Source organism: Diplotaxodon limnothrissa, linkage group LG7 (genome assembly GCF_057381915.1).
Source record: "Diplotaxodon limnothrissa isolate DT_005_m linkage group LG7, D_limnothrissa_male_GT1.1, whole genome shotgun sequence".
In the NCBI taxonomy this organism is placed as follows: domain Eukaryota; kingdom Metazoa; phylum Chordata; class Actinopteri; order Cichliformes; family Cichlidae; genus Diplotaxodon; species Diplotaxodon limnothrissa.
The window spans coordinates 19,101,935-19,129,680 of record NC_140602.1 but is presented as its reverse complement, the minus strand read 5'-3'; the positions used below and the strand labels follow the sequence as shown (position 1 = coordinate 19,129,680).

At 40.5% G+C, this 27,746-nt stretch overlaps 1 protein-coding gene across 2 annotated transcripts; it reads right to left on the bottom strand.

Moving 5' to 3' along the window:
- Window positions 1–27,746, bottom strand: shisal1b (shisa like 1b). 2 transcript variants are annotated; one of them, XM_085357625.1, is made up of 4 exons: window positions 27,494–27,746; window positions 10,094–10,300; window positions 4,494–4,707; window positions 1–301 (listed from the first exon to the last, which is right to left on the bottom strand). In XM_085357625.1, the coding sequence occupies exons 2-4, from the start codon at window positions 10,158–10,160 to the stop codon at window positions 1–3; spliced, it is 582 nt and encodes a 193-aa protein (XP_085213751.1). In that variant the 5' UTR covers window positions 10,161–10,300; window positions 27,494–27,746. The 2 variants fall into 2 exon arrangements, with proteins under 2 accessions (XP_085213751.1, XP_085213750.1); XM_085357624.1 differs by having other exon boundaries at window positions 27,498–27,746.

The following is a 27,746-nucleotide window of genomic DNA, read 5'->3' as shown; positions in this document are numbered from 1 at the left end:
TCACCATGCGGTGGATGTGTTGTAGGGCAGGAGCGTAGGGCTGTGGCTCTCCCCTCTGAGGCTGTGTCTGGGCTGGGTGGGGACCATGGGCTGCGCTTGAGCCTGGGCTTCGCTCTCCTCTGGCATGGACCTGTGCCACTGACTCCGAGCCTTCTTCAGCCAGCGTCCTCCAAGACCCCATTTCTCCAGGTAGATCCGGCACAGCTCGTAGTTTATGGCTGAGTAGTAGAGAAAGTCCAGAGCCAGCAGCACCATCACAAAGAAGCCGTAGATCCACACACCGACCAGGGCTGTATAATTACTGCAAGAGACGCAGACTGGGAGAATTAATGCTGGATAATCTGAAAAAGATGATGATAAACACTTTTCATATCCTCAGAACCATCATCTAGTTACCCTTACACTGGGCTTAAATCCCAAAAGCAACGATAGTGCCTGCCAGGTGTGAATGTTTGCTGTTTATGTGGCAAGACCAAGACATTTATCAAGTCCTCCCTTGATAAAAACTTAAAAAAATAAATATAGGGGGGGGAAAAAAACACCATCTGTTCCATTTACTGCTTCTTAAATACTGCTTCCTAAATTGGACAAAGAATTTCATTAGCACAAGAGAGTTTTATACGTCTCGTTTTGGCTCTTACATAGTTTTCTCTAAAAATCAGCGCTCTTATTTTTCCACCTCTCATAAATTTTCTTCATGTATTACATGATCCAGCTGGATTTATGTGGGGTGCATTTGAACTTTTTGTTTTAGTCCACCCACATCCATAAAGTATAACAAGGTGAATGAGCAGAAAGGGCTTCAGAAAATAGCTTCCTGAGAGGTTGGGAAAGCAAAATTTACACACATACACAAAAAAATAAAAATAATCTTGTGGTGTCACATTGCTGCTTAAATGCTCAGGGCATGTAGGGTGGAAATATTACACATGTTCACGCACTGAATAAATATTCTGACTCTGAGAGGCAGAGATGACACAGGGTGTTACTTCAAAATAGAGATTTATTTGGAGTGAAACCATTCTTTTAGTTATGCCTTAATATGCAATTAGTGTGACTCCACTGATTAAAGCCCTTAGAAAAAGTGATATTCGAGTGGTTGTAATTCAGTAAATCAACTGAATCCGCTTCTGTCTGGAAACGATGCAGCCTTAGGGGTGTTTATCTGAATAAACTGCTTTAAAACAAACACCGAAGCTGCTTGAATGAATACCATGTCAGTAAATGCTTAACTGCATTTACCTTCCCTCACCTCTGCATCAGAGGCATTTACCTGCTATAATTTAGTTTGTATGTGTTCTAACAGACTAAAAATGCAGGGATATATTTGAGTCAGTCTGATCGCAGAGCAAAGAACGCAGATTGTGCACTGTTTTTAGCGAAACTGATCAGAACCGCACCGCTAACACCAACGCCATTCAATATTAATCACAGCTTTCCCAGAGACAGCAGATTGAAAGGATTATCTGTCAAATATATAACAATATTTGATGTTTTCCTGTGAATTTCTTGGACATTTACTCTAAGATGACTTCTCCATATGTTTCAGATCCACGATATTTCAGCTGCTCTGTTACTTTATAGGAGACGGCGCACAACATTGTGACAAAACCCTTGGAGTCAAAATGCCTTTAGTTTGACCTCAAACTCAACTCTAATCCCATTTTAACCATGAAGTGTAAGAAGGGAGCGCAAACAAAACAGTGAAGAAGGCGCAGCAGCGCCTCTTCTTTCTCAGGAGACTGAAAAGATTCGGCATGAGCCCCCGCATCCTCAGGACCTTCTATCGCTGTGCCATTGAGAGCATCCTCACTGGATGCATCACCACCTGGTATGGCAACAGCACCGCCTACAACTGCAAAGCTCTCCAGCGAGTAGTGCGGTGCTCTGAACGGATAATTGGAGGTGAGCTTCCCTCCCTCCAAGACATCTACAGGAAGCGGTGCCTGAGGAAAGCGGGGAGGATCATCAAGGACTCCAGTCACCCCAGCCATAAACTGTTCAGACTGCTTCCATCAGGAAGGAGGTTCTGCAGCATCCGGTCCCGTACCAGCAGACTGAGAGACAGCTTTTTCCATCAGGCCATCAGACTGCTGAACACGTCATAGACACCTCAGCTTCACTACTGGAACTTTAACATTATGCACTCCACACTGTATATAAATGCCACTTGTTTTGCACATATTCAACTCTGTATATTTTATATATTTTATTATTATTATTATTATTATTATTTTATTTTATTTTTTTACTATTTAATTTGTAAAAATGTGTATACACACACACACACACACACACACACACACACACACACACACACACACACACACACACACGTAGGAAAATATTTAGTATACACATCCAGAAATGCATACACTATTATATATTGTACATATATTTATTAGTTTCAGGTTGGCCATTCTTGTATTTTGCTCGTTTGTGTTGTTGTGTTTGCACATCTCTGTTGCTTGTGGGGCTCGCACACAAGAATTTCACTCGCATGTGCTGTGCCAGTGTGCCTGCACATGTGATGTGACAATAAAAAGTGATTTGATTTGATTTGATTTGATTTGAATTATGGCCAGTTTAACTCGCTTGGCCAGCAGTAAATATCAAGCCTGCAGTCTTATTGGCCACTGAGCCAAGATAAAAGAGAGGCCCAACAGGCCATCTGACACTAAAAATGAAATATCATGACCTGCTGCAGGGCACTGTGTACCGTTTGAGACAGAGGCATGCTGGGAGGGCATTAGTACAAAGAGCTGTGGTTTTGTCACCCAAGCCTCCCACTGGGTGCTCCCACAGAAGAAGAGGGACATTTTTCTGTGTCCTTCACTCAGTTTAAATCTGCTTATACTCCACGCCATAAGCACTTCTTTCAGTTTAGTTGTCCTCTGTGAGAAATCTGTCATATCTTGGCATGTGTGCAGTTTTTTTTAATAATGCCACACTGATACAGCTCTGCAATTTTACACAGACTTTTACTTTGAAACAGTCTAGGACTTTATAGACTCTATATGCTTAATAGCCAGCACTTAACCCCCGGCTTTGCAAAGGGTTTCATGTGGAGGCGTCATACTCAAAACACATAGGCTGCTTTTAGCATCTGCTCTCCTCTGTGGTGGTATTGAATACCGCTTCAGGTGTAGGTCAGTGTCAACAAGGTCTCTGAGCACGATACCATCAAGAAGGTCTGGAGACCAAAACAAGCTGGTTTCATATGATCTGAGATAAATTTATCTGTCGCTGTAGCAACTCACATACAGCTCTCCCAAGATTCAGCGAAGCCAGTTTTCACTAATTAACTGTGACATGCAGGTTATCTTTTGGTATTGTTTGTTTCGTTTTAGCAGGATACTACTTAATGGTGTGGGTATTTTTTTTTAATAGTTTGATTTGTATTGGTTTTTATTAACTCTCCTCTCTCGATTCGGGTTGGTGGATGATGGTGTTTTCATGAAGTACACATGAGGATACTCCACCTGACTTTCATTTTTCAGTCAGGTGATTGGGCTGTACCACTGAGGATAGAAGGAGGAATGGGATGATTTCTGTCTTGGGCTTTTGTTGAAATGCTTTTGTTATTATTTAAATGTCTGTTATAGTATTAGGATGCTCATGTTATTTAATGTAGGAGTTTTTTTCTGTGAATAAATTGTAAATATCTCTAGGTTTGACCCCCATGATTACAGCGGAAAGAAAGTATAAGTTAGGGTTATTCAGGGTTGTTGGGGGATTTGATTTTTGTGGACTGGAGTCACTGTTAGGTTCTCTAATGTCCCTCTGTTTGTAAAGTTTTTGGTAAAAAAATCAGTCAGAGCTCTGCTCTTGCACTTGATATAATCTCCATACACTTCAAACAATGTAGTTACTGCCCTGAAAAAGGATTGTTTTCCCCATAAAACCCTACAAGTGTGTTTCATGTTTTAAATACAGTCAGCCGAGGGTATGTGAGACATGTTTAAAATATTTTAAAACCCTCACAGCCTGAATTAAAATTCTGCACATTAAGCTAGCTAAGACTTGCAATTTTTTTCTTTGCAAATGCAACTTTTGCCTGAAGTTCACGTTTACTACTACCACAGGTCCTATTGGGCAATTATAATGCCTGATAGCGAACAGCGTGACAAAACTTATAATGATAACAAAAACACACACACACCTAAAACAAGAGGTTTAGAAACAGACTCTGATGGAAATATGTATAAAACTCCATGTATTTAGTCCTTGTCCATATGTGTCTTGTGCAGCCCATTTCTCATCAGTATGCCATGATTCCCAATATTTGACTTTGTTAAGATGGGCAATGTTCGAACTGGTAACCCTTGAGTAGCATTGGGCATCTAGGCCTGAAGATGCTAACTGTGATGTTTTATTTAATCTCTTTTCTAAACCAAGAAAAAAAGGAAAAATATGACAGTGCAGATTTTTGTCTCAGAAGATTCACAGTGAAAATCCATTTGACTCAAATGGCATCTTAAACGATTACTCACTTGTGTGCATAACCATCAGGGGTGGTGGTGAGGTTGACCTGCATGACCAACTGGAACTCAGTCTCGTTGCAGCAGTACTTGAAGGCGGTGTTGTTGTGGTGGCAGCAGAACATATAGGTCTTGTTGTCTGAGAGGCGTGGGCAGTGAAAGCCAAAGTGGTACCGCCCTTTGTGGTCAGAGTAAGGTTCACACACTCGGTAATGAGCAGAGAGGGCTGCAGTGGTGGGAAACAGGGGGAGAGAAGAAAAAAAAAGAAACCGTAGATGTAATATTCAGGAGCTAAACAAAGGAGGCAGAATTTGTGTTTGTCTCCCAGTTCAGTCTCCCAGTTCTGAAAATGACAACAACTCTCCAGGAAGCACCTTTCAACCTACAGCATCCAAACTGCAAAAACATAATCGTGAATGCTTGTTTTCTTTGGAGGCCTCTGAAGATACACGAGTGGATTGAATTCGGTTAATACCTCTGGCGAAGGACAAGCAACACAAAACACGGTGTACTTGCAAAAATAATCAGAGAGTAGATATTAAATTATGCATGCAGGCGCATGATGGCAAAAGCAGTCATTTTTATTCTTGAAGGAACACAGAGACTATCAAACTGATTAGCTAATCATTCAAACCAGACGGCATCGTCTTATTTTCTTCATGTCGTCACGCCATCCAGAGATTTCATAGGAGCTTACTGAAGTATGAGCTGGAAGTTATGGAACCTAATGGCACTTGTTGCAGTAGTGGATTCTGACACATCAGTGGGTAAACTAGAAAATGTGTAGGTGGTGGTGGCAGACTCGCAGCTTGATTTCTTGTCTTTACCTACAAGTTTCTTGAGGCCACAGAGTTTTGTCTCTGACGGCCCGCTTACTTTTATCATCACGTCTAAACCCAAAGTTTTCCCCAAGAGGGATAGCGGCGTTTTTCTTGTTACTAGTCCAACAAGCAAGTTCTCTGCTTGTTTCACAGAAGAGGCTGATGTCAGGTGGCACATGCTATTACAATTTAGCCTGAATACAGCATTACTCTACCGGTTTAATAAGAGAGATCTGAGTGTGCCAGGTGTGCTCCGGTATACTGGACATCTTTGATAACACCCAAGCGTGATACAAACATAAGGGTGGCTTCTGTGCGTTTGTATGGAAACAACAAACATACTTCTCAGATTACTTGACAAAATGAGTATATAGCACGCTGCTTCCCCTAGGCTGACCGCCTCGCTTCATCCTCCCTCCAAAAGAAGGATCCCCTCTGTTTTTTGTGATTGTGTGTCTGAGTGTTTTTCTATTTTGTCATTCTATTTATAGGTGAACAAAGAGTTTCACTGTGAACCTGGTGCCACCTAACTATATGGTTTTAAACACTGTTGTTTAATCTTGGACCGGTTTCACTTTTATTTAACTCACAGTACAGTATCATAGGTTGTGTTTTTTTAATGCAGTTTTTGTTCTGCACATACACAATACATGACTTAAAAAAAGAATTTCAGTAAAATGGGGTAAATTTCAGAAATCTGAACAGAAATTAATCAAAGCCAAAGTCATCCTGAAAAGTATAACCAGTCATTTGGGCAGATGAAGCCATACGGGTGGAAACAGTCAGTTCTTTATGCAGCTTCATGCAGTCCTCTGGCTTATTTGCATTCAGCCAGAACTACGCTTACGAGTCCCTGCAGCTTTAGGGGAAAGTGAATGTGTTACTGTCTCGTGGGGGGAAATAATAATGTTTCCAAGATGGATTCTGGCAACCAGTAAGGATCAAGTAAAAGAAAAAAATCACAAGAATTGCAAACCAAACTCTAATAATAATAAATAACCTATCTATTTATAAAGCTGATAATCATGCCTGTTTGACATATTCATTGTTTCACAGCCATTTAAAACAGCCTATGACCTGTCCAAAACTATACATAAAGTTCTCAAAATGCCTATAAGCACTGGAAGCCAGAATAGTGACAAATATACAGAATGCACTGAAGCATGCATCATCGTGCAGTTCACTTTTATATTTCTTTGCAGTCTCCGATAGAGGGATTATGTGACAATGTTTTATGTATCTAACAGGAAATCTATTGTTCATTTCCAGCTCCACAATTTTATTCTGGGACTCTGCTGAAGTAACTGCATATGATTCAAAGTCTAAAATAATTCTTATGGATCTACTGAGACTCAGCAGCACCTTAGTTCATCCTCTGAAACAAGCAATTCTAAAACCATTATTAGTTACAGCCACACTAAAGTGTAAGACGCCAGTGCTGTCAGATTTTTAGGCTTCATTGATGTAAAACTGCGTTTTACTGTGATTTAATTCATATCAGCATTTCTGTACTTGCTTGCAGAATCACTCTGGCACCGTGTATTCTTGTTTGGCTTTGTTTGATAATTCTCAGCTGAATCACAAATTGAAATGATGTCACTCCATGTGAAGTGCACTGAGCTTAGTTTGATGTTTTTATTGTAGCTTATTTATCCTTCTCATATGTGCTTCCTTTTATGAGCCCAAAAAATATGACTGTGTTGTCAGTTAAAGTGTTTCGGCTGTGATTTAGTTCAAGGTCCACTTGTGCAGGCAGTGTGATAGAAGTCTTTCACTCATCTCAGGCCAAGACAGATCAGCATTTGAAAGAGACCTCTTTCAGGTTATAATGAGCTTGCTGGCCATCTTCGCTTCAGCGATGCTAATTTCAGCAGGAGAGGCTGTAAAATGAAACACTACTGAAGGGCACGGTAGAATTAAAAGTCAAGGATGGCTTCTTCAGCAGTGAAAGGAAGCTCTTCATTTGACCCTTGCGTTGACAATACAAGTCGGTTAATCCATGAAAAAGTTCTGCAGTATGCTCATGTTTTTATGCCCTTTAAAAGAAGAGGGTCAGCGGCTGAGGGTTAGTAACCTGGTAATAAAGAAACAGAGGCCCTTCACACTGTAAGTGGAGTATAAAATTCTCTAATGATGCACAACTGGAAACAGACAAGTTCATCGGCAGTCTCTGGCTTCTCAAATGAACAACAGCTGCTTCTGGAAGCGATACCGTTGTAAACACACCCACCTGCTTAATTTCATTAACACCTCTTGAAGTTTAGGATACAGTTAACAGCTTGGCTCCTGAACTACAGTTTGTTTACTGCCTGTGGTCTGAAAACGGCTGTGGCTCTCTCTCTCTCTCAGCAGTGCAAACACACAACATCAAAACATCAGTCAGTGCTCACCCATCACTTTTTTTTATCCATAACTGCGCTCGCATCTGCAGTTTGTCTTTGTTCTGAAACATAAAGGTTTCATTCGGTGATCCTCGACAAAGAAGACAAAATGATTTTTGCTCACGAGTAACCCATTCACTCAGATCTTTGGTAAGCTGTAAATGTAATGTGCGCATCCTTTTTCTTTAGCTAAGTACAATACACTGTGTGCACCTTCTTGGTGCTATTATCTTTGCCTTTGGTTAGTTTGTCTGCTATTCACTCACAGTCTGTCCGTCTCTGTGTCAGCAGTGTTAAACCAAATCCACGATAGGCTTTTCTACCTCTTCTTAGTCAAGCATGAAAAACAGCTTTGATGAAAAATAAAAAAATAAAAAATAATTTTAAGCTTAATATCAATCTGCCTTTTTTTTTAAATAAAATAGTTGCACTTTGATTATCAGGATAATTTGATGATAATGAGTTATTATCAATATTTTCATGATGGTAAATATACTGAGACACAATTACATTTTCAGTTTACAATTTAAAGTTATTCTGTTGTCTAGTCTTTAGTGTTAACTCCAACATCACTGCACCATCGAGAGCATCCTGACCAACTGTATAACAGTTTGGTACGGGAACTGCTCTGCCTCGGACCGGAAGGCGTTGCAGAGGGTTGTGAAAACTGCCCAGCGCATCGCTGGAGCACCACTTCCTGCCATAAAGGACATCTACAGGAAGCGGTGTCTGAAAAGGGCTGGGAAAATCATCAAAGACCCCAGTCACCCATCACATGGACTCTTCACTCTCCTGCCCTCTGGGAGGCGCTACAGGAGCCTCCGGACTAAGACCACCAGGTACTGGAACAGCTTCTTCCCCACAGCTGTCAGACTCCCGAACTCTGCCTCCTGACATCTGACTCACATTAAACACATGGACTGGACATACAAACACCCACAACCACCTACACACACACACACACAATGGACAACTGTACCCTCATACACACAATAATAACATGGACTGAACCACCACTCACAACCACTAGCACTTTATATAGCCTCTGTAGAAATTATCCACATATCTCACTTATCTTAACTGCACTACTGTATAATTCTGTGTAAATAATCATTCTGTACAATAAGATAATTTTTAATTCTACAACTTTTTATAACCTGCATAGTTCACATTTCTGTATAACTGCATATCTCATATTTCTGTATTTTTTTATTTCATATTCTGTATAGTTTTTCATATTTATATCCTGTTCATAGCCTGTACATAGCTTGTACTCACTACAGCCTGTACATACTTATAGTTATAACATACCTTCATACCGTGTACATTATAACATACCATAATAGACCCATTTCTGTAATATACTTACATATCTATATTATTTGTAATATATCTATATCAGGCTAAAGCACTTCTGGATGGATGCAAACTGCATTTCGTTGCCTTGTACCTGTGACATGTGCAATGACAATAAAGCTGAAGCCTATTCTATTCTATTCTATTCACTTACAGTGATCACTTACATAGATATGTAGCATAATTGCATAACCTTGTGTAACGCAAAACAAATCATAAATCATTGCAGAGATTGTTTAGTGTTGTATTTCCTTGTACATTACTACCTAAGTCAGTAAAATTTGGGTTTTATTTGTCATTTCTGGCACTCATTCAGCATTCAAAGCTGTGCTGTACACAATTTGCTTTGTAGTTGTAATCATCGGTCCTTGGGTTTGATGCATTTTTCTGGGAACACGAGGATGGCCATTTTCAAACTAAAGATGGATGTTGAGTGAGGAGGGCAATAACATAAATAACTCACTGTTGACTCTTTTGGTTGTTATGGGTTTTCAACCTGCTGCTTGGCCCTGCCAGCCATAGCGCTGATTTCTCGCTCTCGCTATTCATCCTCCTCCTCCTCCCTGTTTTGTCATTTTCAAACTTGAGTCGGCATATTTTTTTTTCTTCTGCATAATGTGTGTTTTATATCTAAGATATATGTGTTGGCTGGGTTCTTTGCTTTGTAGCTTCTGGGGTTATAATATGCTCTCTTTTACAGTTTACGCTGCTTGGCCTCATTTAGAGAGCACCCTAAGGTTCAGTGCGTTTCCTGCCAAATAAAAGTAAGTTCTTGGCAGTAAATGTTTGAAAGCACCCAAATGTTAAATGTGTCTGACTCGACTTCTGGCCATCACATGGCAACATCAGTCTTTCTGTTCCCTGAATTCAGTTTATAACACTGCAGTGGCTTCTCATGCAAAGGACTGACACCTATATTTTGGGGGAAATCCAAAGTTTGTAGAAACTGAGGGCATGTGTAATGTCAGCAGCACTACCTGAAACTCTGATTTGAGTGTCTGCAGAGGAACAGATAAACAGACTCAAAAACAGGCTAGGACTAAAATTCACAGACCTGCAGTGGACAGTAGGAGGAAGATGACCGTCAGGACATTGAAGGACTGCCGGCTGGAGATAGTCATCTTCTTGTCCTCATGTGGGAAGAAGGGAGGGAGCAGGAGGGTGGGGAGAGAGGGGGGGGAAGGGCTGCTTTAGCTGGACGTGGGCATCCTCTGCTCGCTGACAGCTTCTCTCACATGGCTGCTTCTTAGACTCAGGGCTCCTAATGGGAACAAGACAAGCGGGGGGGGGGGGGGGAGAGAGAGAAAAGATTAAGATATTTGATTTGGATTTCTGGAAGTTCCATCCAACTGTGTGGACAGCTTGTCTGGCAGTGAGCGTCCATGATGCCTTTCCCGAAATCTGTCCTAAGGCTTACATAACAGGACCGCTTGGGCATTCGGTTTAATTGAAACTGGCACTCTGACAACACTGGGGCCAAAAGTTGTTCCATGCTTGCTTTTTCTTGTCTATAAGTCATGGTAAATTATAGCGATAATCATGAATATGTATACTTCCCTGAGCTGAAATTGTTGTCATTTTTTTAGTTGATTCTAATAAAACTGACTTTTTTTTGAGAGATTAAAAGAACATCTTAAACTAGATGTCTTAGTTATGCAACTCTATAAGCTATGCATTGCAGTAAGGAAAAACTGCACATATCATGCATTAAAAGTACGGTGCTCTAAGTAGAGCAAATATTTAATGAATTGCACAGAATCTGCTCTTTCAGCACAGTGTAAAGTTTTGTGATTGCAGAGCTGCTGTGGAGCACTTTGCTTGTAAGTGATGCATTGTGGGGGTTCGTGAATTCCTCTTGCACATTATCACCATTCGAAGCTTCGCTGTAGTCATCCCTCTACTGATGATAAGTAAGATTAATGGGGTGGCAGTACATTTCGCTTGGGCACACTTGTTTCTGTTTTTTTAAATTTTATTTATTGCTTTAATAGCCTCATTATGTGCACAGAAATAGTATCTCTCTGTGCATTCGTTTAAGTTGATGTTGCTGATCATTTATATACGAGCCATTTGCAAATTTCGCATAAAAACACCCATTATTTGCTCCCCGAACCTATAAGATCCCATTTTTCTGAATGTAAACTTCATTCAAACATGTACCAGGATCATAGATTGCTTTAGCTGCGTGTATGTGCCGAGAAACTTGAGAGTCTTCTTCTGCACGAGCTAGTTGGAAAATATTACAAGCTCGGCTCCTAAATTATTGAGGACCTGACAGAGGCTGACAGAGAAGGAGAAACTAAGGAAAGAGAGCAACAACAAGGGTGTAGAAGGCCCATCAGTGTTCCTGTCATAAAAAGAATTCAGTTTATTGGTGGATCAAAGCCAGTCTAATGTTGCATCACCAACCTCCGACTTTTTTCTCGAGCTGTTTTGGTAACACTCCGAAGTATGGCGCAGATACAGCTCCATTTGGAGGGCGACTGGAAAGTTTCGTTTCTTTCACATGAGCACACAGTCAGAAGAGAAATGGTGCTAGTGGTGGGGCACTGCCTACGAGCCAAAAATTATTTATCAGAAATATGCAGACAACGTTCACCAGGTCAGATTTAAAAAGTGCTAGAGGTCAGAAACAAGCTATGTTTCTGTTTTTTGGTCAAGAGTTTACACGAGTAGCCACATCTGCCGATGAGTGGGTTCACAGTGAGGTAATGTTTGTGCAGACTAATGCTCAACATTCGTTCCAGATTTCCATTCTGGTCTTTGAAAGTTGAATAGCATCAATTAATTAAATGTTATTATGTTATTATGTTGTCATTTTTCAAGTAAACAGAATATTTTTCAGCTTTGGTAGTCAAATAAAGACGTCAACATGTGCTGTGGAATATTTTGCACAAATCTTTCAGCTCCCTTATTTTTAAACCAAAAACTCACTGAGAAAATTATGTAGAGATACGTCAATTTTGAAAATGTGCTGTAAGTTGATTGCTTACAATGGCACGGCCTGTTTTGCAGCTGGTACACAATGGATCACAGAGTGAGGATGAAACGGGCTGGCTGTGGAGTAAATAGCATTTGGCAATTTTTACACCTTTAACACCTTTTTGCACACTCGGGCAATTGATGCAGAAAGCAGCAAAGCTGTCAGGTCAGTTTGTCAGTTTTACGGAGCTATAAAAGCAGAAAATGCAGGCCTCAGATATTAGAGGCCTTTCACAGGTCCAGAGCTTAAGATTTTATCCAAAGCCATTCATGAAAAACCGAAACCTCAAAGTAACCTGAGGGCAGAGAGATTCGTCAGATTAAAATACCTAGCCTTTATCCAAATTGCTGTTGACCTTAACAGACTTAAAAATGGGAGGCAACGCCAGTACTGGCAGCAGGATGATAGCCTACACCAGTTAACAAGCATCCAACGTTAATAAGAGAGGAAAAGATGTTTTTCCCCAGCAGGTCACACGAGTTCTGCTAATGGCACAAAAAGAGAATTTTTTTCCTCAAGTGATAAAAATCTCACGTGATTAGAGGTGAGAAAATGCCTGCTGTCTTGAATTGCATACATGGACACACACTCAAGAGGAGCAGCAATACGATTAGACTCAAATGTAGACTCTATCCTTAAGAAGACATACGCTCCTATTCCAGGCTGGATAAACCATAACCTTAATAAGACATACAATTATCTTTATCTCGCTGAGACACAACCTATTGCTTTCTATAAATATGGCATGTAAGCATGTGAGTGTGAGGTCATGCGCTATTGAGAAACATATCAGGCTCCCAAACTGAGCTACAGAGGCTAAACAAATATTTTAGAAGAAATTAAAGCTGTGCAAACACTGTGGAGAATCCCACTCTCTGTCACAGGTGCCGCCCCGTCTCCTATGTGTTAAATGGTTTCAATCCCAGATCAAGGAATAAATGCTGTGCATAACCCTTCCAATATACAATGAAGTTACTGTGGACCACATGGACAGACTGTGAGCTGCAAGTGAAGCACAGCAAGCTTTTTCTGTCAAAGTCTTTTAAAGCATTTTTTGATCTGAAAAGCTGTTCCTTCTTCAGAAAGCCAGGCAACGGGGGTCCCGGGAGACTTGTTAGAGTGGCATTTCATATATTTTTTTCCAGTCTTTTTATTTCTGGTGAAAGCTTTAGTGTACTGTCAGATGACAGCATGTAAAGTATAACGAGGGATTCCCATCCTTTCTAAACCCACTCCTCACAACCAACTCACTGCTGTGGTCTTTTATATACATTACTTGTTTTCCTGTATTGTCACATGGAGTCACCCTGCTCCCTACGCAGGCTATAAAAGGGCAAGGTTCACAGCATCACGGCGCACGGCTTGTTTGCGAAGACGTAAATGTTCAAGGGTTTGTGTAATGAGTCTGATGGTAGTGAAGCAGAGTATGTACTGTAAATACACAGGAGTGCATGTATACAGGCACACACAGCACAGCACACAGTGCATAGCTCCCTGGGACTTAAAATAGAACAAACTGTTCAGCCGAACAGACACACGACACAGATGGAGGGTCTAGATACTTGCTGTGTCTCAAATCAAACTAAAATATACATAAAGGCCATGGAAACACCCACTCTCTGAGTAAATGTGAAAGCTGCTCTGAGGGGAAACACTGTATTTGACCAATTGCTGCAGTAACCACTGCGAAGCTAGCAGCACACTTTTCATCACAACACAGCAGGAGACCCAAATCTGTCAGAAGTTTGATGAGGAAGAGCGCAGTGGAAGATTTTTGGGCTATTTGAAGATTACACACAGCGATAAGCGGGGCCTGTCTCAAGAACATCCTTGTCCGAGTCTTATTTTTGTTCAAACATTAACTTTAAAGTATGCGACATGTTATTATGCTTTCTAAAAGTCATTATTTATTTATTTTGGCCTGCAGTGTCCCTTATCTGAGAAGCTTTCAAGTTTGTAAAGGCAAAATCTCGACATTACAATTCTCTCTCTCTCTCTCTCTCTCTCTCGCTTTCTTCCTCTCTACAGCTTAACTTTATTTTTAGACTAAACATTTAGGCCTGTCTTTCTGAGTATTCACATAACCTTTTTCTTCCATGGGTGATAGTAGTTGGATATTTATTCGCCCTCTGTGTCTCATTATAAGAGTAAATGCACTCTCTCTTACTTTCCTTGCTCTTAATCCATGTTAATGTGCGTTATCAATCACCCTAAAACACATGAGCATCCGCAGTGAAGTACAGTTTAGAGATGAGACTCCCACTTCACACAAGGGGAAGAGTGAGCAATAGCTAAGTGACTGTGGGTCTGCAGATGGGCTTGCGTCCAAATACATTCTGTTGCAGCCCTCTACCTAATTGATGCTCCCTTTGACTATCATCATAATAAATTGGATTTCGTTCACGTTTGATGGCATTAGAGCTTCACTCAGAAGCCCGACAGTGCTCCATTAGGACATGAGCCCATGTCAGGAGATTTAGAGCTGTGATCTAATGATTGTCATTGGCACAGAGGACTGAACTGTGTGCAGCATCAGTGAGTAAGGAGTGGCAGTCTAAGTCATTAAAAGCAATGACTGGTGAACATGTACAAGATGTGACACAGCTGATGATAAAAGAAAAACTGTCCTTAGAGGATAACAGTAGTCTGGGATATTTATTTATTTACTTAGGGGCAGTTTTAAAGTTTAAAAAAAAAAAAAAAAGAAGTACAAAGTACTTTTAATTCACAATACATAAAAAAGATAAACCTCAACCGCCTTTGCTCGTAAAATCAGTCCGCAGGAAAGAAATTGCATCCTCTTTCAGTTTTAAGGTTTTACGTATAAGGACATAAGATTAGATAAATATAATCTCAGATGAAGTACAGGACATGTCATGAAACGTAAACGTCAAACGTGTGATGTCATTTGCATGCGACACAACAATGGAGGACGTCCAGGCGTTGCTTTTTGTCACACTCGGGGACCATGGTGCTGATCTTTGTGCAGCCAGTTTCAAAAATAGCAGTTTTGATTTTTGTGAAGAAGACGCTCTCACAACTCATCGAGTGACACCATTGACTGTCTAATCGGTGGGTTGCAGTCTGCTGACGTCACAATTTTGGATTGGGTCAGCTCACTTGGAACCCCGGCCATGCAGACACTAAGGAAGTACCTGATATAAGGTACTGCCACCTAATAGAAAACCCTAAAAACTGAGTAAAGTTAAGCCGAGTTGAGTAGGTACAAGTGGAATAGAGCAAATAGTTGCATCTAAACAAATCTCTAGACTTCTGGAACAAGACCAAAGTGGAGAAGTCTGGCCTTAATTCATGTTTACTGATGTTTACCATGTTTACTGAAAGCATAACACAGCATATCCACAACAACACTTCATACCAACTATCAAGCACGATGCTTTAGAGTCAAATAGCAGACCATCTGTCTAATAGTTAAAGCTTGGGAAAAAGTGTATGATGACACTAAGAACAGCAAAAAATGTACAACAAAATGGCTAAAAAAAGAGTCAAAGTACTACACCGATATTTTTCAATGGCCTGTCTCTACATTGTACAGAAGAGTGGAACAAAAGAAAAAGAGACTATCGAAGTCATACACAAAATGATTAACTCGAGTTAACGCTGCTAAAGGTGCTTTTTCTGTTTTTTACAACATCTGATGTTGTCATTTTTTGGATTATGTCCTGATATGTTAAAGCTTGCAGCTAAAAAGCCCAGTCGTCCATCAAAATGTATATATTGATAAATCTCCTATTATAAAACATAACTTTTCCTGCTTCAGCATAGAGTTATCTACCCAGGACAGACCTCAGGAATGAAAAGAGAGGTTTTTAGTGTATGTTTGGGGAGATGCTGCAGACAGCATTTCAGATTGCTGCTCGCATCTTTAACAGTACTGAACGATGGATCTAAATACCTAAAGTGAAGCATGACATTTAGTGTTATGGTCTTGAAAGCAGTTATGAAAGCAGCTTCTCCCAGTGGCTCTAATTTTGTAACGTAAACCAGTCGACCAAGATAAAAGGACAAGTTTCTCCATCATCTTCTGTTTGTGATCCTAAATATATCTTTCAATAAATCACAAGAGGTTGAAATAAACATAAAAAAAAATTACAGTTACACAGCAAGCGTCACATTAGCAACAAGGTTGTTTTTGATTCATCAATCAAGTGCGTTTCACACAACTACCCATAATCCTCTCTCAGGAGCCTTTTTCTTTTTTTTGATCTGACGCCTTTTTATTACAAAGTGATCAGAGCAATAAGAGCTTATTTGTGCTGTGTCATTTTGAGCTCCGGGTCTGCAGATATGAATTTGACTGATGAACAGAGTTTCTTCTTCGGTTTACATGAGCCGTCACCTGAATAAATTTTCCAGGTCAAATATTCTAAATAAAGCCCAAAGGCGGCAGCAACATGTTTTCGTCTAAAGCCTGGATGTTGCCTGGGAGACCTTAACGTCACAGAGGACATAAGGAAGAGTGTAGCCTGTAGTAATTACCACCCACAATGTGGTGGACAGGAAATGAATACTTAAAATCCTTAAATATGCTAAGGGAGGGAAAACAGCAGTGTTGCCATAGGGCTTGTTGTGGAGAGTTTGGTCGATACGGCAGCATAATAACCTCGGCTATTGTGAAGTGCACCTAGCTTGCTGCATGGGTGGTCTGTTTCTGTTTCTGACTTGGTAATGGTTTGTTAGCATAACACAAGCAGAAGATGAGAGAACAACTGTAATCAAGCTAGTGTCTGTGGAGGCACACAGTGCATCTACCTGCTGAGAGCTGTCATGTTGATGGAAACCATTCTGCCTTCTACGTTCACTTTATCTCACACCCTTAATTTATCATCAATTTGAATTACAAAGCAAGATTGGAAAATAACAGAGGTATTTGTCTGAACACCCCCTCCCCCATCAGTATAACTAGAATTATAATTCAACTTGCTTTTAAAGTTTCATAGCGCCTGGCAGAAACGGCAGCACCGCATTATATTGTTGAGCTAATCTACTGTAGATAGAAAGACTTCTGGCTGGTATTTCTGAGGAAGGCAATATCAGCATCCATCTGGAAATTAACCTCCCCCAGCAGTAGCTCCAAACAAATCTGATCACTGCTCAGTGCTTCTCGCGACACTGCTCCAGCCACATCTCAAGTTGAATAAACAACTAATATCACAACTTTGGAGGTTGGAGAAAAGGAATGTGATACTTTTTCTTAAGCTTTAGTCACACAAAATAGAAAAACAACACAGAAAAGGCTAATTAGTGTACATTTAAGCACTTGGGAAATCTGGGAAACCCTAACTCACAGGAAAAAAGGTCTCCTCTGCACCAAATGGGAATTTAACAGGGCGATTCTCTCACAAATAATTTTGGCGGGGCAATAAATATATGCACGGAGAGAGGGAGAGGGAACTAATGAGACAGCTACTGGAGTCTAATAAGTTGAATTCATTATACAATCAAGGTCTCGAAGTCAGCAGGGGGGATGAGAATTCTTGGAACCTGATCTAACATAACGCAGATCACAACAAAGACCTTGTTTCTATGTGATGCAGTATGAATGAATCCAGCTCACTTGATGCTGCATTTGGAAGGGACTGAACGCTTAAGGTTAAGCATCGACTCATAAAACCTTTATTGCATAATAAGAAAAGCAGCTGCAGTGCTTGGTGTCTTTCACAAAGTTTTTCAATCAGTTATTATGCTTTTAACGTGCCGCTTTTGTTTGTTTAATATCTTCTCTAACGTTTGACATATTACATCTTTTTTTTTTCAACAAGAAATAATAATAATAACTACAGCGGGGATCAGTTTCAGACTTTCTTTTTGATTTGAGTTTGCTGCCGCTATAGCTTTGAGAATTTGGGTTTCATCAAGCGACTCAGAGGACTGGGTGTTCTTGAGTTTGACTGCTAAATGTCACAGAGATACAGTAGCTGTCACCCTTAAATCACTTTCAAGGCCACAGAACGCCTTCCAGGAATTGTTCTGCAGCAGCTCCCAACACTTGCCGTTCCATCAAAGTTCAGAGCCGCCAGCAGGCAGCAAAGTCCTCATCTGTCAACGCATCCGCGCTTTGGCACTCGCATTCAGTTTTCTTTGGTAGCGAGACTGTGACTCATGCAGAATAACTGGACTTGTTTGGCTCTGGGATTTGGGAGACATATCCTGGGGAATTTTTCGGTGTCTCTGATGCAGACTGACACGGCAGTATCACCCAGACAATAGCCAGCATTGTTTGTTTGGATTTGTTTTAAACACCCCACTCTGGGCTCTTTCCCTTTTTTTTTCTTCGTTGGAAGTGCTCCCCACCATCATCATCCGCCTGACCCTGGATTTAAAATAGCTCCTACTTGCAGACAAATATCCCAGTGGGAATTTCAAAAAATGAAGCAGAAAGTTATGACAAATATAAAAATATCACTTTGCTGTGTCCCTTTGGCCTGCATTAATTACACAGACCAAAATGACAAAGAGGCAACACTAGCCCTAAAGCTGGCACTTTTGTTCCATGTGTGATGGTGATAAATGGTAAAGACACAAACTCAAGGTTTGCTAATGTTTACTAACATATTTCCGTGCACATTGTTGGAACCATTCGTAGTCCATGTGATTTTTAAACAGAAGATTACGGACTCAATGACTCAACGGCATTCAATAAACCCAGCTACTTTACAAGTTTTGGTTGCCCGTGTAAACCTACACTGCCTGAAAATATCACTAATCCTCAGTGACTTTTACAGTCGTGTCAGATCCAAAAGTAGCACACTGAACTTAACGAAGTGGGTACACAGCAAAATCTCCAGTGTTAAATTAACACTGGAGAGTGTCTATATGGGTCCACACCTCTGAGTGTTAAATACAACACTGTTGAGTGTTAAATTAACACTTTTGACAGTGTTATATGTTTAAAAGTAACTTAGTCAGTTTTGAAGATTAACAATGGCTAACGCTGAGCAGTGCTGATTTTCTAACACTGGAAAATAACTCAAAATGTTAGAAATATTCCAGTGTTAGAAAATCAGCACTGCTCAGCGTTAGCCATTGTTAATCTTCAAAACTGACTAAGTTACTTTTAAACATATAACACTGTCAAAAGTGTTAATTTAACACTCAACAGTGTTGTATTTAACACTCAGAGGTGTGGACCCATATAGACACTCTCCAATGTTAATTTAACACTGGAGATTTTGCTGTGTAGTTTTACCCTCAGATAACCCCCACAAGCAAAAGTCTTAAGAGGTCAAAGCCCATGCGACTTCACCCCAAAATAGCCATTACAGATACACTGTAAATCACCTGGAGGTCGCAGAGGGCAGTGGTCATGCACACCTTCACATAGTGTGGCCAAGAATACCTCAGATGAGAATGGATAATACTCCCCACTGCTTCCCTTCCAAATGCTAATGGTGTTTTGGCAGCCAGTTTATATAGCCTGTTAGAAAACTCTTAAACCGCAAGAAACGGTTTGTGAACCGTTCCAGCGATCGTTATTGGAAGTGTTGGTTGACTGGCCATCGTAGTGATATTACACCTCATTAATGAGGCTGTCCTGCTTTTGACCCACATAGAATGAACTCACCTCAGGTTGCATACGTTTGGCAGATTTTTGTGAATAATAACTTCCTACTATGTCCTGAAGTGCTCCCTAAATGCCATTTGAGTTCAACTCAAAGCTCTAATATTATAAGTTTGTGCTAAAAGCCCCGACACGTCTGCAAAACGCTTCTGTTGAACTGATTTCCTGAGACTGTGAATGGATTTATTATCAGAATGAAGAGTTACCTGCTGCTGTTCACTGATAATATGGCGGGTGCGATCAAGCTTATTTAAATATATTCGTCATTATTGGCGAGAAGGATTATAGTGAAGCATTATATATCGTGGTGAATTAAAAATTACAGTCATTTGAGCCATAATGACTCATGGATTATACTTAGGCTTTATATAGCGTGTAATGTCTGCCAGCACGGTGAGCACATATGCACCATGTTTGATGCTACAACACAGACAAATGTTTACACACGCATTGGTTGCGTGACATTTTCTTAAAAGCCCCTGGCTCAGTGGTAGCTGACTTTAGAAACAAAGCCCAATCTCCCGCAGACACACACCTCTTAATCCATATTCATGCATTTTCTGCTTAGTAACAAAAGGCGGCATCGCTTATATTCTCTTTTTTAACAATATGGACCGCCACAAGTTAAAAGGCAAACCAAAAGGAAGGCATTGAGTAAGGATGACCTACAGTAAAGATTTGCACATGAATACTCTCGCCGAGGACCCAGTCTGTCATTTTTTAGTGTGGCCGTCCCAGTGCCTTTATAAAAATGATGATCTATTTGACGGAATGGCATTTTTATAATGGGGGTATTGTTTGAGGATTTTGTTGCATGTACCTTTTAAAAATTAAAAGGTGTGTGTAGCTGTGGTCTACCAGTCAGGATAGGATTTCCCAGGCTACTCAAGTCTGCATGTCAAAGCATTCTTTAGCAAGACAGTGAACCCTGAGTTGCCCCCATTGCATGCAAGTGACTGTGAGTATGTACATGAATGTTAAACAAAGTGCTTAGGTATAGAAAAAATGTTAGTATGAATGTCTGTGTGACTTGGTGAATGAGACATGTTGTATATTTTTTTAAAAACACTTTGAGTGCTCAGTTGGAGTAGAAAAGACCTTTAGAAGTCCACGTGTTACAGGAAATCCTGCAAAAAAACCACATTTACTTTAAGTAATGCTTTACCAATCCTCCCCACACACACAAACACATAAAAAAAATTACATCTAAACTTGGAGGTTAAATTTAGCTCTTTATATATGTGCACTTTGACATTATTTCATCCTTCAACTAATGTCAATGAGAAAGGTTACTGTTTTGTGAGATCAAAGTGCGCATAATCCAGAAATTGTGTGCTCAGCTGTTGTCAGTCTCCTTATCTGCCACTTCTCGTTGACACTGATGAATTTATATACCATTACTTCAACACGCTCATTTTATCTGGTGATAAAAGCTTTTTCTCTTTCCTGCATGGTTGAGCCAAAGTGACAGAGGATCTTCTGCACCTCTGGCTCTGTTATCATCTGTAAGTGTCTGAATTGAGCGTTTAACCCTTTGTTCACTCCAATCGCATCGCAGCTGTCTGTCACAGCTGCTCCCTCTTCCTGTAACACCTTTGAGGAAGGGAGGTCAGGCAGGCATACGGTTACATATGGAGGCTGTTAAGAGCAGGAGACTTCACTGCTCTCCATTTCCCCAATTATTTGGGGTGATTCCTATTATGAGGTGAGGAAAATGTAGATTTGTACCAGGACTCAAACCTGGTGCCGTCATTAAAACTGCAGGATTCCTACCACAGTAGAAATAAAAAGCTGTGTGTCTGCAAAGGAAAAACAACTGAGTTCATGACAACAACAACTTGCACTTGCAAGTTATTTTTAATATGCTCCTAAACCAAATTTCTTTGCTGCTCTCAAACGGGGTTTTGGTTCCCCGTGTCACACATTTACTAAGATTTTTTTTCCCATGCAGCTCCGTTTTGTTTTCTTTCTGTCTGAACTCTCTAAGAGTTTCCTCTCTCTGCTGCTTATTTACAACACTGTGAAATAACATGTGCTTTTATATGACAGCATAGGCACAGTGCGTAAAGACACAGAGCCTCTCTTATCTTATATTTACTGTGCTCGCCGAAAGTTGCTGGAGTGCAGTAATTTAAAATCATCGCACCTCAAGTGGAAGTAAATACACATGGTTTTGTTCGCAAAATCTCTAAATGATCTGATGGTGATTAGGTTTTGAGTAGATTACGTTTGATTTCACTGACTAAGCTTCCCCTCAGGTTTATGATACACTGGATCACACATTGTAATCAAATAACAACACAGATTTACGTGGAAAGATGTTGATCACCACAGGTTTCCACTTGTTATTAGTCACGTAATAACACTGATCCACGGTTGATGCGGTGGAGAGGCTGAACTGGAGGTTAAACTCAAGTCGATGAAGCATCCATGTGCTTTAGTTAAAGCACAAGAGCAAGGTCAGAGGTCAGATGCTGCTGCACCAATTACTGAGAAGTATGAGGTCATGCATAAATGTCAATAAGTCAATATTAAGATTACCTCTGAGAATGAGAGCTGCGGTCCGAGGTTGTTTTTCTTTTGTCCACTCATACCAAAGATCTTCCCATTATTGTGAATTTAATATCTCTTAAAAATCTTGAGGGAATTTCTTTAAAATTGGAGCAAATGTTAAAAGATGAACGCATGGGAATGTGCTCAAAGGTCACTGTGGCCGCAGGGATGCAAGTGCTAATTTAAAAAAATACACAGATGTTTACTCGGTGGTGTGATGTCCATTGTTTAATCGATGATCAGACATCAGACTGGTGACACAATTTTTTTTTTTTAGTTATCATATTATATGATGAGTTTAAAAGCCAAAGGATATATAAATATCTATACTGCAAACCCTCAACTAAGGTGTCACAGACTGACAATATTACAATATAAAAATTCTGGCTATTCTTTATGTACAGGAATAAACATGCACAGATACTAATTTGAATAATGACTCTGCTCAAGTTAATATTTTCCCAACCTCTGATTTCCCCAAGTATTCCTTTATTCTCCTGTGAAGTATCACTCATCTATGATTTAACTGTTTCAGCTGGATTAATGCTCAAAGGAGTCTGCATCAATGTGATTTCTTTCTTCCCTTTTGTGTTGACCGGAGATACACTCACATACACAGAGCAAACACTGCATTAATATTCAAAACAGCCACTGGGTGAACCTGCTTCTGAATTTCAACAGCTTGTCTCTTATTCGATTATTCTTTCAGCCTCTAATTTCAGAAGCTGCTGAAAAAAAAGAGGAAATGCCTTCCTGATGCCAAACGCCCCCACCCCCCTTGAGGGAGGAAAAGACAAAAAACAATACAGAGCAACAGACCTCAAAGCAAAGCACAAATGTGAAGGAAAAAAACTAAACTCACCCCTTCATATTAGTGCTTATAGACAATGATAAATGTTTAATGGGCCATTTTGCCAGTTGCACCTATGCATACGAGTAAAAAAGTGCATGTTTATGTCCACATAAAGGGATCGGGATGCAGATAGTTACAAGCAAGCTACTAATATTAGCAGTAATATAATAAGACTTCTGGCTTTCCGCCCTTGGCATTGTTACAGAAGTGAAGTACAACAGGGGCCACACAGAGGGAAAGTGAATGCATACAGTTGATGAGCACAGGCCATGTTTTGCCCTAAAGGCCTCTGCTTATTATCTCAGTGGTGATTATTATCTCCCCTGCATATCAGTGGATTCTGATATGGAGGGGAAGTCGGACATGCAAGGGCTCAGTTATGTTGTTACTCACTCAGCTGTAGAAACGTATACATGCATACGGTACACACTGTCTTACTAACAAGCGCACAAAAACAAATGAATGTGGAGATAAAACATACATAAAAACACTGTGCACACATACACAGAGGCAAAACGGGGCAGGGGAACTCGGCGTAAATCATGCAGAGAGATTTATCGATGACAGACCGGATTAACCAAATAAATGCAGTTTTCTGCACCACAGTTTGGAAAACAAGACATTTCTGAGCTCACAGAGTGACTACGTGTTGCTGTTTATTTTGGGTTGGACAGTGTAATTATTTGGCTGCTACTGCTGCATGCTGTTTGCAATATTAATCAGTTATACTCACAGCTGGAAAATGTTCGTGATTTTTTTTTCTTTTTTGCAGGGTGTGTAGTGGATAAGGGCATCGAGTCCACTTGGAACATCAGATCGAAGTCTTTGTTGTTTTCAGCGTGCAAGTAAAAAGTAGATCAGTGTTTTGGGTTAGGTGTTTTTTTAAAAGCCGTATTTAATTTTAAATACCACTGAAGTGAAATGATTCAAATAGTAGCCAATCAAAACCAGAAGAAAATGTCCAAAGGGATTTTCATGCTCGAGCGTACCTGAATGATGTGGTCAGAAGTTCCTTTGGGTTGAAAGTGCGGTAAGATTGGCCTACAGTCAGAATGTAATTTGACTTCTAATGAAAGGATTGTGTGCACATCACTCTAACATTAAAATTGGCTCTACTAAATTCTCAGTGAAATAAAGACAGACCGTCTCGCAAGCAGTATTCACATTTACTACTAACAATTTGGTAATCGTTTAACCGTCGAGGCAAAAATATCAAGACAGCTTCTAAAATATAAAAATGTGATGCTTGGGTGCGTTTGGACAAAGTATTCAACAAGTTAAATCAGGGATTATAATCATCATTGCTTAACAGTAAAACTGTAACTTTTTACATAAACATACAGTGTGAAAATAAACCTTTTTTTCCCCATTCTTATTTTATTTTTTGTGGCCTGTGTGTGCGCTTCATGTGGCCACTTCCACCTGCAGAGTGTTCTGCCCACAAATGTCAAACAGGCAACAATGTGGTTTGTAAATTGGCAGTGATGTGGTTTGTAGCTGCCCTTTAGATAAGATAACTCTTTATTGTCATTGCACAGTCATACATAGTACAGTAGTACAATGAAATTGGAAAGAAAAGTATAACGGAAATTCACCTCAGTGTTAACGCAAACATTGAAGTTACTTCAAAGAGTAAGAGGGATAGGGTTGATCTAACTCACAGCTGAAACTACCAGTGAAAGTTTTTCTTTTCATTTTTTTTCTTTTGTGACCACAGCTTAACTAAGGTAAGTTTCAATCAGTCCCATTTACTCTTTTTTAATTTTGCTGTTGTTTTATCAAACATAGCAAGTACAAAATAATGAACATTGTCCTAACTGTGCAGGACAGCTTCTTTTTTTGACCCGTAGTTCATGACAAGCTGTTACAGTTGCCTGTAAACCTAGAGTGGTGCTTCTTTGTGCGTCTGTGTTGTTCACTTCAGAGTTTTTTTTGCTGTTTTTTTGTCTTTGCACATTCAGAATATGTCTATTTTGGAATTCAGGATGTGGGAAGCAATTAGAAGATATTCGAATAAGATTTATTATTGAGTTTAAATTGTGACATTCTGTATACTTTTCTCAATTATTTTAGGGTCATTACTTTACAATATAAAGCTCCGTGAAGCGTCTCTTGTTGTGATTTGGCGCTACAGAAATAAAACTGAATTGAACTGAATTAATGGCAAAGAACTGGTAAGTAGCTTCTTGGCTTATATTAAGTAAATATTACCCCGTATTTTATGCTCAGTGCTCAATGTTCAAAGCTGTCTTCTGTTTAGTGGGAAATAAACATCAATTTCGTAATGACCAGAGAGAGACTCTGAAACGGCGTTTGACTCTGTGTTTACTTCTAAATAACCTTCTCTGTCTGCACTCTGTTATGTCTAGATACATGGCTGGATTACGTGTGCTGTGAGGACGGTCGTATAGCTGAGGCTTTGTGCCTCATCTGGACCGCGATAAGAACCAGCGTCCGTAACACGGTGAAATTAATACAACCACAGTTGTATTAATTTCAGCTCAGCGCCTCTGACTTTTTATGTCTGAGACTCAGGCACCAAAAACTCTTCCTCTGCCAAAAGATTGTCTGCATCTGGTGCCGCCAGCTACTCTGCAGTTTCAACGCCGGTCTGATCATCTGTTCTGAATTTGAAATGCTCCTCACTAAAAATTTTCACCTTGAGGGCTCCTGCCAAGCCAGTGGTCACGACGCCTCTGCTGGCTCCACCTCTGCTGATGTGAGCGCATGTATGTGTGTGTCTACGTTTGTGCACGGATGTGTGTATTCAAGTATATGCCTTGGTGAGATAAGAGTGTGTATACTGTACGCAGCATGCACGCATCAGTACCCTTTCAATGTCAATGACTTTTCTGAGTTGGGACAGTCAGCTGGTCACCGATGGACTCAGCATGGCTGTCCCTGTGAGGCGCAGTGGAGTGGCGGGGTGCGCTTGAGACAAGGTGACAGAGGAAATTGTGCTCAAGTAATGACTGACGGTCATGGTTATGTCCTGTCCTGCCTGTGGAGGAGACTGTGTGTGAGTGACGCAAACATGTGAAGTCCAGGACTAAACACAAAGCTCTAGTGTGCTGCTGGGCAATCCTTTTTAAGAGCAAAATGTTTCACTTTAGGGGTTTCTATATAAACACACCGCTTTCCTGTCACTGAAATGAATATAAGGTAGACTTTGGCTGATGCAACAGCCCTCCTTTTGTGTCAAAGCACATACACGCACAGTCCAGACCAACTGCACTTTCATGCCTCCACCTGTGTTTACACTGTGAACACAATACTTTGTTCCCTGGCGTCTTCCCAGAATACATTTTTAATCAAACTGCCCATCAAACCCAACGGCGAATATTTAACAAACTTCATGGCTCATCGGCTCCCTTAAGCCTCCATCAGAGCCCCTTTGTTGCCACCAGACAGAGACCAACCTTTGCATCTGAAGGCACACTTCTTCTATAAGTGCCGGAAAACAGCAGCAAGAAGGTTTTGTGACAAATAGTGAGCAGTCATATACTTTTCAGTCATATATTGTAAGTAAGCAAAAGCTAAACAAAGCCAGAGTCCTTGGGGAGCCTATTTATTTATGCAAATTATGAAACTGCTCATTCTTAGGGTACAGAAATTACCCAAAGGTACCCAATGATTCACAGAGTAATCACAATATTTGGAAGGGAGGTGTTGTGTTTATGAAAATAATTTTTCTGCTTCTTTTGTTTGACTGAATAATTTCTTCCACTCATGGAAATGAAAGGTGAGGGCTCACTTGAGAGACTCAATACATCCAGTCCACACACATAGCACGCGCACTCTGTCTACGCACATACCCTTAAGAGTAAACACACTTGAACAATGTTCACTGTTGAGCAAAATCATAAAAGCTCGCAACTGCTGCCTGTGGGCCAGGTTTCAGACACCCAGGCGAGAGCAGGATTTTTCACAGAGGAGCAGGATTTTGTGTGAACGAACAAAAGGAATCTCCTTCCTCCGCTGCTCCTTCCTCCTCTAAATCCTATTGTGTGCCACCATGTGTCTCCCACACGCCTGTTTCTAAGTTACCGGCAGCGTCAGCTGCCAATCCCGCTTAATTGCCTCCTGTGTAAAGTGACAGCTGAGGAGTGGCGATGAGAGCGAGCTGTCCTCGCCTTTTCCTGAAGCTCAGTCTCCGCCACCTTGCTAACGAGAGACTCCACCTGAGAATTGTACTGTATGCCTTGGGGAAATTACACAGTAGTTTTGACCTGTAGTGACACTTGAGTATCCAACCTGGGGACTTGCTTTATTAGAAAGAAATATGACTCAAATGTTTCTAGGCACTTTTAAAAAAATAAAATGTTCTCAATTTAGAAAAATGCTCTGCAGGGACAGTTAACTGAAGCTCTAAGGGAGGGAGGGAAATATTTTGAATATGTCTTGTTAGAAATGAAACTAAGTAATAGACATAGAACAATAATAGCAGGCACTGTTTATTTCAATAACAAGAAGCTTCCCTTACCAACCTTGCTTGAGCCTGGAGAAAAAGAAAAGATCTTTTTGCTCACTCCCGCTTGCAGAATTTGCCACCCTGTTGCTCCTTGTTCTCTCTTCCTTTGTTGCGTCTTCCTCACAAACAGATCCTCCTCATCCTCAGGACCAGGGCTGGAATTAACAGCTCATGAGGGAAGCCAGGCGGAAGAGAACGAAAACACACCAGAGAAGAGAAGAAACACACACTTCTCACCCCTAAGTCCTCCTTGGCGGTGTATCCC

Excerpts from the sequence above, each read along its gene's own strand:
- shisal1b (XM_085357625.1), bottom strand. The coding sequence starts at position 10,160 with ATGACTATCTCCAGCCGGCAGTCCTTCAATGTCCTGACGGTCATCTTC. Across the intron at positions 4,708-10,093 it reads CCTCCTACTGTCCACTGCAG|CCCTCTCTGCTCATTACCGA; the intron begins GTCTGTGAATTT and ends CCACCACTGCAG. Across the intron at positions 302-4,493 it reads CCTGATGGTTATGCACACAA|TAATTATACAGCCCTGGTCG; the intron begins GTGAGTAATCGT and ends CGTCTCTTGCAG.